Here is a 13245-nt window from a genome sequence, read left to right as displayed (position 1 = left end):
TGGGCCAAGCCCTGTGCTGATCTTACAAAACTCTGTTCCCCATACCTCAAGAAACTCCTGCACAGACAGCCCAGCCAAGGCGGCAGGTCCTGCGAATGGGGGCAGAGGCTACAGATGGGAGACCCAGGGAGGCACTTCTGTCAGCTTGGGGCCTCAGGAAGGGTTTCCTGCAGGACTGGAGGCTCAGGCGGGATCTCAAGGATGTCCAGGCAGAGGGGGCTGTATGGGCGAAGGCCCTGAGCTGTGTGAGATGAAACACTTCCAAGGGCACCTGCTGCTTAGTGGGGCTGGAGCCTAGATTTGGATTGAGATGCGAAGGCGATGACTTGAGATCTCAGGGCCCCTGTGAACCCCACTAAGGAGCTGAATTCTATCACAGGAGCAGCAGGGGCCTCTGAGGGGCTCAGGGGAGGGGCACTCCATCTTCTGTGCGTTGGATGGACCACTCAGGTTGCCGGGTGGAGGCAGATCAGGGCAGAGGCATGGCCTCGTGGTGGTCACCACGCAGTCCAGTTGGAGGAGACGGTGGCCCAGCCAGGGTGGAGAGGAGAGAGAACAGGTGGCCCCACACTATCCTCTGCCCTTGTATCACAGTCCCACCCCCCACAAAGTTCCACCATCTCATTTGGCTTCTCAGAGTCCCCCAGCTTTTCCTGGCACTGTGTTTCTCCTGCGCCCCTGAGCTGGGCGCCCTGGATAGTGGTGTCCATCCTCTGTGCAGGCAGAACTGTGTCTGTGTGAACACTTGACCTTCAAGGGTGCCTTTCTATCTGGAGTCTGGGACCCCAAGAAAGCGGACTACCTGGCTGATCACCAGAATTCTGTGACCATGTGCATGCATTAATGTCCCTGTTTGACTGAAGAACAGGCGGGAAAGGATCTAGTCTGTGGGGTCCTACTTCCCTACCCAGGCCCCTTGGACCAAGGTCCTGTCCTTTGTCTGCCACGGTCAGCGCCTTCACCCTGGCATGGACTTACCCTTCCCAGGGCATCTCCACCTTCCCTGTTGTATGATCTGAATTGGGACCAGAGAAGCTGGGCTCTGATGAATCACTTCTGTCCCCACCAGGGACAGAACAATCAGGAGGAAAGGAGTCTCACCTTGTCTTAGAATATAGCACCTGCACCCCATCTGGTCAGGGGCTGCCCACCCCGCCTGCTCTGACCACCTCCTTTTATTTTCACCTTTCAGCTTTTCCTTGTGCTCCCAAACTCAGAGAATCCTGGGAGGTTAAGGCAGGGAGGGGCATATCCCTGTGGACTGCAGGGCTGGGTTACCCCCTGGGCCCCTGACAATTCTACTCTCTCACCTCCCTCAGCATCCCTCCATCCCACTGGCTAACTGCTGGACCCATGAGGACTGTCCTGAAGGGGAGACGGGGACACACAGCCATGGTAACAGTGGGCCTTGTCATCTAGCCTGGGTGGCTTCTGAGTACAGTCCTGGAGGTGTCTCTGCATGTCTCCTTTCTGCCCATAGCCCCTGTTCACCCATCCCCGACTCCAGGCCTAGAGTTTGTCTTATGTTTTCAAGGCATAAAAACAGGCCAGTGCGTGGTGTTCAACGGGACGCACAGGACCTGTGAGATCCGGGGCTGGTGCCCCGTGGAGAGCAGCACTGTGCCTGTGTAAGTTTCCCTCTACCCGCAGGGCAGGGCCCCAAGACCAGCAGAGCCTGCCCCTCACCTCCTGCCCACCCCACCCACAGGAAGCCTCTGCTGGTCCAGGCTGAGAACTTCACACTGTTCATCAAAAATACTGTCACCTTCAGCAAATTTAACTTCTCCAAGTAAGCATGGGTGGGTCGTGGCAGGCACCAGATCCTCCTTGTTCCCTGGCTAGCCTGACAGCCCCCCTCACCTGTCCCCTTTCAGGTCCAATGCCTTGGAGACCTGGGACAACACCTATTTCAAGCACTGCCGCTATGATGCATTCTCCAGTCCCTTCTGCCCAGTATTCCGCATTGGGGACCTTGTGGCTGCTGCTGGAGGGGCCTTTGAGGACCTGGCATTGCTGGTGGGTCTGTGGGGGTCAGGTTCTGGGAGGACACAGGGAGAGGGTCCTGAGCCATTGTGTCAGTGGAGCGGTGATATGCCGTGTGCAGGGTGGTGCTGTAGGCATCCGTGTCCTCTGGGATTGCAACCTGGATGCTGGAGGCTCTGACTGCCGGCCCCACTACTCCTTCCAGCTGCAGGAGCGGAGCTACAACTTCAGGTACCACTTCCATAGCCCCCAGTGCCCACCTGCCACTCCTCAGCCAAGTCCCCCTCTACCTGTTCTCCTGTGGAGGCCAGGACGGACCCCACCCCAGCCCAGGTCTCTGGATACTCTACTGTGTGTACGAGGGGGGTCCCAGGGGCAGGATGCAGTATCCTCAGCTCCAGGTCCCCCAGCACAGTCTCTGTCCAGCCTCCCCCTGAGCCCATCCTTCTTCACCCCATCTGTCCCCACACCCAACACTATAGCTGCGACCCCTGACCCCCGGCCCCTTCTTCACCCCACCCCGCCTCTAGTATCTTCCCTCCTCAGCACAGAGGGCTTTCTTTTTTACTTTTCCCTTTAAGTTTTATTTTTATTTTTTTTTAAATCCATAGAAAAGTTCAAAGATTAGTATTATGAACACCTAAATACTCTTCATCTGGATTCACTAGGTTTTTTGTTTTTACCATTTTGTCACATTTGCTCTCTCTCTCCCTCTCTAGAGTGAGCCAGATATATTTAGATAGATTTCAAATGCAACCTTTTGAAAGTAAGTAGCAGACATCCAGACACTTACCCCTCTCAACACTGTCCCAGGAATAAGGACCTTCCCCATGGGACCACTGTCCTACGGTCACACTCAAGAAATTTAACAGTGGCGGAATAAATCTAGTATTTAAATTTCCCCAACTGTGCCATTATTGATCCTAAATCTTTTTATTTTCCAATCCAGGATCCACTCTAGGATCTTGCATGGCATTTATTGTCATGTCTTTGAATCTCCTAAGCAGACCTGCCCCTCTTCCCCACCTGGAATCCTTCTGCCACTTCAGGTTACCTTTGCACCCGTCACATGCATATGCACACACAGCCTCCTGGCCTGGAGATGACACCCCTAACAATGCTGCCTGGCCTGGCTTTGCTAACCTCCCCAGCCCTTTGCAACTACATGGGGCTGGCTCCCTGCCCACACCCCACTCCCCTCATCTCTGTTCTCTCACTGGTCCTACGTTCTCTGCCTTGAACTCCTCCTTGACCCCTGGAAACCAGCCTGAAAGTGTCCCCTGCAGGAAGCCTTCCTCGTTTCCTGAGGAGTTCTCACCTCTGGACCCTCACAACCCTGGGCCTGCCTCCATCCCTCCCATCCCTACTGCCTCTGTCTATTAAGGGATCTTTCTGTCCCTGTCCCCTCAGCAGGCAGGGAGCTTCTAAAAGGCAGATCCCAATTTGCTTTTCCCTGGTGTCCTCAGCAGCGGTACAGAACTGAGACACAGGACTTGGGCTGGAGGCTGATGGATAAACAAGATAGAGGCTTGGGAGGGCCAGCCCAACCTGGGAGTGGGCAGAGCAGACCACCAGACTCTCTCTTGCCCCCAGGACAGCCAATCACTGGTGGGAGGCCTCCGGTGTGGAGGCCCGAAGCCTCTTCAAGCTCTACGGGATCCGCTTCGACATCCTTGTCACTGGGCAGGTAGGAGGGGCTAGGTGTGATGGGCAAGGCGGGGGTAGGGGCAGACGACCACCATAGCCTGAGAAGCTCAGCTCAGGTATCTCTCAGGCTGGGAAGTTTGGGCTCATCCCCACGACCATCACTCTGGGCACTGGAGCTGCTTGGCTGGGCATGGTGAGTCTGACCAACGTGGGCTCCCTCTGGCTTCGGTGAGTGCATGCCAGGCCCGCTCAAATGTACACTGAGGCCCCTTTGCCTGCTCTTGAGTCTCAGAGTAAGGGCTGGGGAGGCGGTGGGAAGGCAGGCTGGGGCCAGGACATGGGCCTGCCCTGCCTCTCCCAGATCACCTTCTTCTGTGACCTGCTGCTATTGTATGTGGATGGAAAAGCCCATTTCTACTGGACAACCAAGTATGAAGAGGTGAGCTGTGGGCCTAACCCACCACTGGGTGCTGCTACACTCGGAGGATGTTGGCCAGAGCCGTGACCTGCTGTTTTCTTCTGCAGGCAAAGGCCCCAAAGGTGCCTGCCAACCCTGAGCAGACAGAGCCAGCCTCCACGCCCCCGCCACCTGGCTGCCCAGGTACCTTAGAGGGGGCCCAGCACCTGCCTCCATAGCCACTGCTGCTACTGGCAGCCAGACACCAATGCCAGTGTGGCCCTGCCCAGGTTCTATTCTCCACTCACCTGCTCATTCTTGAGACCGTAATCATTCCATGATGGTTAGGGGTTGGGGGCTGGGAAAGGTGGGGGCCCTGCCTTGGAGACCTCATGGATGATGCCCAAGAAGAATCAGGGTGGGGGTCAAGGAAGAATTCTACCTTCACCTCCCAGGCGGACTGTCCTTCCCCTGACTCCAGCCGTGGCAGGGAGCTGCCTGGGGAGTGACAGAAGCTAATTTTGTATGGACATCTGCAATGTAACAGAAACCATGGACAAAAGGAGAGCCCTGGGCACCACGTAGCAGGGGACCGGTCCAGTGGAACGCCTGCTGTGTCTGTGTCTGGAGAATTCTCTCCCAGATTCTGTCCCCAGTGCTCCGAGCAGCAGTGGCCCGCTGTCAGTACTGACCCATCCACTGGCTGTGGCTGACTCCTGCTTGCTGGAGAATTTTCCCAAAATTTCCCAGGCACAGGAGATCCATGGTCAAGGCAGGGGGAGGGACAGGAGCTGCAGGAGTCAAACCCTCTCTTGGTCCCAGGGCAGAGCCAGGCCTTTAGGAGTGCTCACTCCAGGGAAGCAAGGGGCAGCTTCCTCATGGGTCCCTGGTGACCCGGGCATGCTGGCAGCTTGCTAATGGAGTGTCCTGGGCCAGTTCGGGTGGGATGGGATGGGGCTCAGGCTGTGCTAGCATCTGGAATTATCTGGCACATGGAGCCTCAGCAGGGCCTTGGGCCCCTGCCACTTCTCAATCCCCAGAGCAGTGTGTATGGGGAAGAGAGCTCAGAAGGGTCGGGGTGAGGGAACATGGCCCTGAGGCCTGGTTATTGGAGCAAGGTCACATGTACCTGATTGTCCTTGGGGCCCAGAGAAAGCTGATGACATAGCTGCAGGAATTTGAGGAGTAAAGCCTGCCAAAGCCAGCAGCCTCTTGTGTGGTCTTTACAGGAAAGAATGGGTCATTGGAGACATCTATAGTGGGTATAACACAGTCTTGGGGACATCAATGGGGGAGGGACAGAGTGGGCCTGTGAACTCCAAGAAGGACTGCAGCCTCACAGCCACAAGGTGGGCTGGAAGGCATTTAGAGCAGGCCCAAGCACTTGTGCACCTATACATATGTGTGTGTACCACAGGTGTGCCATCTGAGACTCTACCACAAAGACCTTGAGAGCGTGAGCATAGAGAGAGAGAAAATGAGTGCTAGATCTGACAGCTGGACCTGAGCTTAGAAACAGCTGTTGCATCAGTCTGCACTCAGGTGTGCTCACCCAGGGCAGCCGTGTGGTCCATGTGGGCACGTGCCCGAGAGGTGCGTGTGCCTGTGCAGGTGTGCCTCTATATTCCCTGGGCAGCCGTGGGCACATGCCATGCTCTTTGGGAGCCCTGGGAATCCAAGGTGACCCTAGAATTCTGCTGCCCTTTCAAGGCATCCTCTTTGGGGCCCTGGCTCTGCTCTCTGGGTTGACCCTTGATTGGACATATGGGAAGCGTGGGGGGCACCTGACCCCATCCCTGTTATGGACTCCTCCTTGCCTGGTGCTTTTAGGTGGTGTATGTAGCTCCTCTGTAATGGGCAGAGGGCACTGCCTGGGAGCAGGGCCCTGGGATCCAGGCCTCTGGGACCCAGGCCTGGCTGTGTCCCTGACTCAGAGTTATCCCAGGGCTAGCACCTGTCCCTTGCAGAACCGGGGTGTCTTTGCTGGGGGTTTGGGACAATCACCTGGTTCTTGGGGGCAGGCAAAGATTCAGTGCCACAAAGAATGACACTGTGGACATGGTGACAGGCTACATGGCTGGCTGAACTGTTATTATTGTGGATCTTTGGGGCTGTGGGCCTCTTCTCTGCCCGCCCCACCCCACCTGCCCAGGTAGCTGCAGTTGGTCATAAACTGAAAGGTTCTGAACAGAGTCCACCACATCACCTCTGGCCACCGCCCACTCTCAAAGACCCAAAGCTCAGAATTCGGACTAAGCTCTAAGGTCCTGAGGAACCCCAGCAAAGGCAGGCCTACAAACATGAGCTGCTCTGGACAGAGGGGGCTCCAAGCCCCTCCGGCCTCCTGAGGAGGCGGGGGAGGATGAGCAGACCCCTGGCTGTCCTCATGGACTGGTGGCCTGCTTCGGTGCCTGGCTGGGGGGCTGTACAGCCTGCACCCTCTCCTCCAGGCTGCTGTTGGGGAACACCACATAGCGTGCAGTAGCTGGCTGCTGCAGCTCCTGATGGTTCTCCTTGCTGTGCCAGATGCCATAGCCGAAATACACCATGAGTCCTGCAGGGGTTGCACAAGCCTGAAGGGCAGGTCTCAGCCCTCTGCCCTCCTTGCCCTCTTCTTACAGCCCATCTGGGCCCCCAGTGTGGCCCACACTTACCGATCAGCAGCCAGATGGAGAAGCGCAGCCAGGTCAAGTAGTTCAGCTTCAGCATGAGGCAGATGTTGAGAAGGATGCTCAGCGCTGGAGTCAGGGGCACCAAGGGGATCTGAGGGCAAGGGCAGAGCTGGGCTGGGCTGGGCTGCAGGAGGGTCTGATTTCTCAAGAGTCCACAGAACCTTTTTCTATCCCACTCCCCATGCAGACAGAGGGGGATGGGCATTCCGGCCTCCCCAACCGTGTGAGCCCTGGTTCATCCTGACATTGTAGAGGAGGAAGGGGCGAAGGCAAAGGAAACTGGCCGGGCTGATATTGAGTAGGTGTTGGGTGGGGAATGTACCTGGAAGATGTCCTGCTGGCGCTGTTGCTGGTGGGCTCCCAGGACGAGGAGACTGAGCACAAACACAATAGTGCTGAGCAAGAGCAGCAGGATGTAGCCCCAGTTCGGGAGGTGCAGGGCCGAGACCCCAAAGACCAGCACACAGCCCAGGGTGATGGCTGAGGCCACCATGACACCAAGTGCCCAAGCCACAGTGGATCCAGAGCTGCACCTATCCAGGAAGCCCAAGTAGGGCCTCAGGGCTGGCCGCAGCTGCCCGGGCTCAGGAGCCAAGGACTGCTCAGTGCCCACCAGCTGGGTGTGGTCTTGGAAGGAGTTGTACTCTTTGGCCACAGGGCCAGGGCTGGCCAGGCCTGGGGAACTAGACGAAGGAGACTTCTGGAAGCGTAGCACAATTATGCTGGTGGCCACAAAGGTGTAGGCCAGCAGTGTGCCAATGGACAAGAACTGGACCAGTGCCTCGAGGTCCAGCAGCAGTGCCATGAAAGCCATGAGGACCCCAAACACCAGGATGCCCACCATGGGAACCTGTGTCCGGGGGTGCACGTGGGCAAACACCTGAAAGAAGAGCCCATCGGTGGCCATGGCATAGAGGATTCGTGGCCCGGAGAAGATGTTGAGGAGCAGAACAGTGTTCATGGCTGTGGCAGAGGATAGGGGACTGGTTAGCATGGTAGACAGGCCTCCCAGGGGCCTCTGCTGGGAGCCAGGGCTCAGGCAGTCCCTTGGGAACATTGGCATGAGTTTGTCTACATTTTCAGAGTGAGCCTGAGTGTACGTGGGGTGCTAAATTATCACCCTACCACCACCCAGGAATGGGACACCCCAGTTTAGGTTAGAGGCCCATTAGAGAATCTGAAGAGGGTTTCCAGGAAAGGACCTGGAAGTACATGCCCAAAACTGAAGTACAACTGAGAAAGGGTGATGAATAGGGGCGTCTGGCACATCCCAACAAGCATGGGTGAAGAGTCTAAAAATTAGCACCTTTCCGGGCCCGTTAAGCAACTCGGAACACTGAGGCTCGGATGGAGATGTGTTCCTCGGGAGGCTCAGGGCTGGGCCCCACTGCCCGGTTCCCTCCCACTTTATCCAGAAGGGCCCCTTACCGCAAATAGAACCAGCTGCCACAATGAAGCCAGCCCAGCTGTAGCCCCGCTGGTAGAAGGCATCGGCAAGGGCTGAGTCAGGATTCAGGCTGTGCCAGGGCACCATGAGGGTGAGCACGGTGGAGACGAGAATGTAGGCGCTAGCCACAAGGCCAAGTGACATGGCAATGGCTATAGGCACGGCTCGCTTCGGGTTCCGGGCCTCCTCGCTGGAGGCAGCAATGACATCAAAGCCCACAAAGGCAAAGAAACAGGTGGCAGTGCCGGCCAAGATGCCAGAGAAGCCAAAAGGTGCAAAGCCACCCTCCTCAGGGCTCCAGTTGTGTGGGTGGGCCAGGATGAACCCCATGATGATGATGAAGAGGATGATGACCAGGCTGATGGCAGAGAAGGCATGGTTGAGCCAGGAGGAGATGCGAGCTCCACAGGAGACCAAGGCAGAGGCCAAAAGGATGATGCCAGCAGCCAGGAAGTCTGGGTTGTGGGCTAGAAAGGGGATGTGCCAGACGCCCACATGGGCCTCGGTAAAGTTGCGGATGCGATGGCTGAACATGGAGTCCAGGTAGCCGCTCCAAGCACGGGCCACAGCGGCACCACCAATGAGGTACTCAAGGATCACATTCCAGCCTATGAGGAAGGCCCACAGTTCGCCCATGGACACGTAGGTGAACAAGTAGGCAGAGCCCGTGCGGGGCACACGCGCCCCAAACTCTGCATAGCATAGGGCAGCCAGGAGGGAAGCCAAAGCAGCCACACCGAAGGACACCAGCACTGCAGGGCCGGCCATCTGCTTTGCCACGGTGCCTGTAAGCACGTATAGGCCCGAGCCCACCATGCCACCCACACCCAGCAGGGTCAGGTCCAGTGTGGACAGGCAGCGCTGAAGCGATGTCTCCATGGAGGACCCCTCCAGTGGCTTCAGCCGGTTCAGCTTCTGGCAGAAGCAAGCTAGGCTGGTGGTGCTGGGCAGCCCCGGGGCCATGGTGGGCAGCTGAAAGGAGCACCAAGCCAGCTGCTGAGACCTGCCTGTGCCAGAGGGGAATGACAATTTGTCCAGCTGGGTCTTGACCAACCTTCACTCCTCCCTCTGTTCCCATCTTGGGGCTCCAGTACATGCACCGCTGGCCTGCTGGAGGGCTGGGATGAGACAGATGTCAGGGCTCGCCAGCAGCATGGGGAGGTCACAGGGAAGCATGGAGACCTAGGCACCTAGGCTGCCTCCAGGGCAGGGGAGGGAACCTGGTGGAGCTGGACCTGGGTCCCTCCCCTGGGCCTGTTTGGGGATGGCCCTGAGCATGAGGAAGGTGCAGCCCCTGGGAGCAGGCTGGGAATCACTACGTAGTCTGCGATCCCAGAGCAAGATGGAAACAGACGCTTCCTGGGAGCTGGGCCAGGCTGTTTCAGGACCCGGAACAGGAGCGGCTCTGCGAGCCCTGGGTAGAGCCCAGGCAGCCACCTGGCCTCAGACAGAGGCGGTCATTCCTCCCTTCTCTGCCCCACCAGGCTGGGGAGCCAAGGGCCCCCGCCCAGACACTCCGCCCGCCAGAGCCAGTTCCGCACGCCTCTGTCCCCAGGTACCTGAGCCGTCGCCTTTTCTCGAGCCTGAGTCTGTCTTCTCAAGACTCCCTGCGACCCAGCTGCTATCGCCGCTCCTCCGCGCTCTGCGTGCTGCGCACGCCCCTCGCGCCACTGCCTTCCGCGCTCAAGGCCCGCCCCCACCCCCAGGCGCCAGATCCACACTGGGCCCCACCTCTCTGTCACACATGCACCCAGAGAGCTCACCGTATTTATAACTAATAAAATCAAGACCAGAGCTCACCGGATCTAGGAAAGCCCTATCACTGTGCACTGTTCACAGATGAGGAAGCCTAAACCACCAGGTAAGTAACCAATCCTGGTCACCTGGGTAAATTTGGGAGGCAGGTGAGGTTAAGGTCCAGGTTTGGAGAGTTCTGGAGTCCACCCACTTGCCACTGCCACAGACACTCTCCTTGATCCTTCACCCCAACACATATATTCCACTATATGTAACATATATAACACTAGATAGCCAGATGCCATCTAGTCCCCTCCACCCCACAGTGGGGGTGTGGGGGATGCTGGCATTATGCAGCTTCTGGTAAGATGAGGGGATGGTCTGGCAGAGCGGCCCTGGGCAATCCCTGAGCTCTCTCTTACAATGAGATTGGCAAGGAAGTGTATGGCTTTTGGGAGTGTCCTGTGAACTCATGTTCAGTGTTTGACAGAATTCATGCTGGCTGTTTTAAGCTTGCAGCTATAGACAACATCCTGAAAGGAGGCAAGCAGGCTCCCGGGGACAACCTACAGCCCTCCCGCTCAGGGGACCCCTAGGGCCCCTCAGATGCCAATGGCAGCCTCTCCTAGTTTAGGAGTACCTGTCAGGCCTGGCGGACCCTGGGGGAACCCCAACAGTAGCTTCCAACTCATGGATAATCAGTGAGAAGTACCATGTCCTGAGCATTTACTCCATGCCAGTCCCCACGCCATGGGCAGTCCCCGTGTCCCATCCCGTGGCCACTACGACCTCCCTTCAGACTTATTTATTCTTGGGACTGAGGAGTCTTCGTCTTTCTGCTCTTCCCACTTCTTTGAAAGTGAAAAAGTTGATGTGACAAGGTGTTAACTTGCTCACAGAAAAATGATGACAATCCATCCAAGCAAAGCAAAACCAAAACAGATACCCTCTTCCCCCAGAACTTTATACATGTTTTCGGGTTTATATGTGGTTTGTGGAATTTTAGGAGCACCTGCAGCCTGTCTGGCTCAACGAGCTGGTGATAATATGATAAGATGGTGGACTCCCAGACAAGATGGTGCCACTTGGAACACTCTGCATTGGCCAGCCCCCTTTGTCCCTTCTGACATTTGCCTGATGTTATCTTGAGGAACTTCTCAGATAAAATCCCACTTCGTACAGGGATGACAACTCCCTTATCTCACTCCCATGTAGCCTAAACATAACTGATCAGATGGTCCCTGTTTTTAAATGCCTCCACAAAAATCTAGAAAAATGTATTTCAAACCAAGAGGCTTCAGCAATTTTGTAACAGGAGCTGCCCTAAGGCCTTACTGATGACCACCTGAGAGCTGGTGTGCAGTGTTTCAGAGCACTGACTTTTTATCTACCTAGAGAAGGGCTTTCACCACACCCCCTTTCGCAGGCACCTACAGTGGATATTCGAGGCCAAGCGTAGATGACACAGTGAATTGTAAACTTCCAGGGATATGGCTGGGCCAAGTGCTGGGACCCCACTGAAGAAGGAAGTGGGAGGAGGGAGAAGGGGAGAGGGAATACGTCTCAATTCATTCTACAAAGCCAGGATTACCCTGACACTAAACCCAAAAAAGACATTACACCAAAAGAATACTATAGACCAAGATCCCTTATGGATATAGATGCAGACTTTGTCAACAAAATACTAGCAAGTCAAATCCAGCAACAAGTGCGATTTATCCCAGGAATGAATGCCAGGTTAATTTAAATAAGAAAATCAATCAATGTAATACTCTATACTAATAGAATAAGGACTGTAGGGGTTCGGAACAAGTGACCTCAAGGTGTGTCTACGTGGTATGCGGATTGTTTTGAGTTAAAGACAATCAAGACCCTGAGGTCTCAAGAGAAACTTCTGCTCCCCTCCCAACTACCTCCAAGAATTTGAATTAGAGGCTGTGTCCATAGTAAGAGATTATTGGAGATAACTTTTTTTTTTAATCCTATCTGTAGGTCAGGGCAAATTTCTAATTATTAAATGTCTGCTCTTTTTATCATCCTGCAGTGACCTTCCTCCCCTCTGAAGCCTCAAGGTGATTCTTAGTTTAGAATGTCATGTATAGCTCGTTTTCCTTTTCTATCTTTGAATCTCTCATGTATGTGGGGTCTTTAAATCTCTCATGTATGCATGGTTCCCATACATATGTAAATAATTAAATTTGGTCATTTTCTCTTGCTAATCCATCTATCTGATTATTAGACTAGCCAAAAGAAACTTGAGTGTAGAAGAAAATTTCTTCCTCCCCCACAAGTCCAAAACCACACAATCATCTTAAAAGACATAGAAAAAGCACTCGATAAACTAAGAATGGAAGGGAATGTCCTCAACTGGATAGAGACCTTCTAATGAAAACCCCTCAGCTAATGTACTCAATGGTGAAAGACTGAAGCTTTTCCTTACTATTAGAAACATAAGAATGTCCATTCTCACCGCTTGTATTCGACATTTTACTGGAGGTTCTAGCCATGGCAATTAGGCAAGAAAATGAAATAAAAAGAATCCAGATTGGAGAGGAAGAAGTAAACTATCTCTAGTCACAAATGACATGAACTTACATATGGAAAACACTAAGTAATCCACACCAAAAAATATTAGAATCACCAAGTTCAGCAAAGATACAGGGTACAATATCAGTAGATAACAATCAGAGGATCCAATGTATAACTATACCACTGTATTGTCTATACCACTGTATTGTCTATACCACTGTATTGTCTATACCACTGTATTGTCTAGTTGAAATTTGCTATACCACTGACTATACCACTGTATTGTCTAGTTGAAATTTGCTAAAGTATAGAACTTAAATGTTCTTATAAAAATTTTAAAATAAAAAGATAAATACATGAGGTGTTAATTAACTGGACGGGAAGAATCCTTTCAAAATGTATATATCTATCAAATCACGTATACTTTCAATATCTTACAGTTTTGTCAATTATACCTCAATAAAGCCAAGAAAAACACATACAAAAGTTGTATTTCTATACACTAGAACTATGGAAAATGACATTAAGAAAACAAATTCTGTTTACAGAGGATCTAAAAGAATAAATTTATTATAAAGATACTTAGAATAATTTGTCGGTTATATCTCAATGAAGCTGAGAAAAAAGATAGAATAAATTTAACAGAAGAAATGCAAGACTTGTACACTGAGGACTACTAAACTTCACTGAAAGAAATTAAACTTCACTGAAAGAAATTAAAGGTGACCTAAATAAGATATCCTGTGTTCACACAGTGGAAGACGATATTGCTAAGATGGTGGTACTTCCCAAATTGGTCTGCAGATTCAGTGCCAATGTTTATCAAAATTCCA

The 13245-nt window shown here is 53.6% G+C and overlaps 2 protein-coding genes across 2 annotated transcripts in view; one reads left to right on the top strand and one right to left on the bottom strand.

Moving 5' to 3' along the window:
- P2RX6 (purinergic receptor P2X 6) overlaps nucleotides 1-4411 on the top strand; it is an 8576-nt gene extending 4165 nt beyond the window's left edge. Inside the window, 10 exon segments of the mRNA XM_023528289.1 lie at nucleotides 1320-1395; nucleotides 1535-1628; nucleotides 1709-1789; nucleotides 1875-2016; nucleotides 2105-2214; nucleotides 3577-3670; nucleotides 3758-3823; nucleotides 3992-4069; nucleotides 4156-4206; nucleotides 4209-4411. Coding sequence (XP_023384057.1) covers nucleotides 1320-1395; nucleotides 1535-1628; nucleotides 1709-1789; nucleotides 1875-2016; nucleotides 2105-2214; nucleotides 3577-3670; nucleotides 3758-3823; nucleotides 3992-4069; nucleotides 4156-4206; nucleotides 4209-4349 — 933 coding nt within the window. The 3' untranslated portion in view covers nucleotides 4350-4411.
- A 1702-nt stretch (nucleotides 4412-6113) lies between these two features.
- Nucleotides 6114-9777, bottom strand: SLC7A4 (solute carrier family 7 member 4). The gene is made up of 5 exons (XM_011356080.2): nucleotides 9706-9777; nucleotides 8128-9153; nucleotides 7022-7662; nucleotides 6682-6790; nucleotides 6114-6581 (listed from the first exon to the last, which is right to left on the bottom strand). Exons 2-5 carry the CDS (start codon nucleotides 9107-9109, stop codon nucleotides 6412-6414), a joined length of 1902 nt encoding a protein of 633 aa, XP_011354382.1. The 5' UTR covers nucleotides 9110-9153; nucleotides 9706-9777; the 3' UTR covers nucleotides 6114-6411.
- Nucleotides 9778-13245: the final 3468 nt, after the last annotated feature.

This window comes from Pteropus vampyrus, unplaced genomic scaffold (genome assembly GCF_000151845.1).
Source record: "Pteropus vampyrus isolate Shadow unplaced genomic scaffold, Pvam_2.0 Scaffold23, whole genome shotgun sequence".
Classification (NCBI taxonomy): domain Eukaryota; kingdom Metazoa; phylum Chordata; class Mammalia; order Chiroptera; family Pteropodidae; genus Pteropus; species Pteropus vampyrus.
Note: the sequence above shows the minus strand (reverse complement) of the source record. Positions and strands in the feature narration are given on the sequence as shown.

Coding starts and splice junctions, on each gene's coding strand:
- SLC7A4 (XM_011356080.2), bottom strand. CDS start 9,109: ATGGCCCCGGGGCTGCCCAGCACCACCAGCCTAGCTTGCTTCTGCCAG. Junction 6,791..7,021: donor GCCAGCAGGACATCTTCCAG/GTACATTCCCCA, acceptor CCTTGCCCTCAG/ATCCCCTTGGTGCCCCTGAC. Junction 6,582..6,681: donor CTCCATCTGGCTGCTGATCG/GTAAGTGTGGGC, acceptor CAACCCCTGCAG/GACTCATGGTGTATTTCGGC.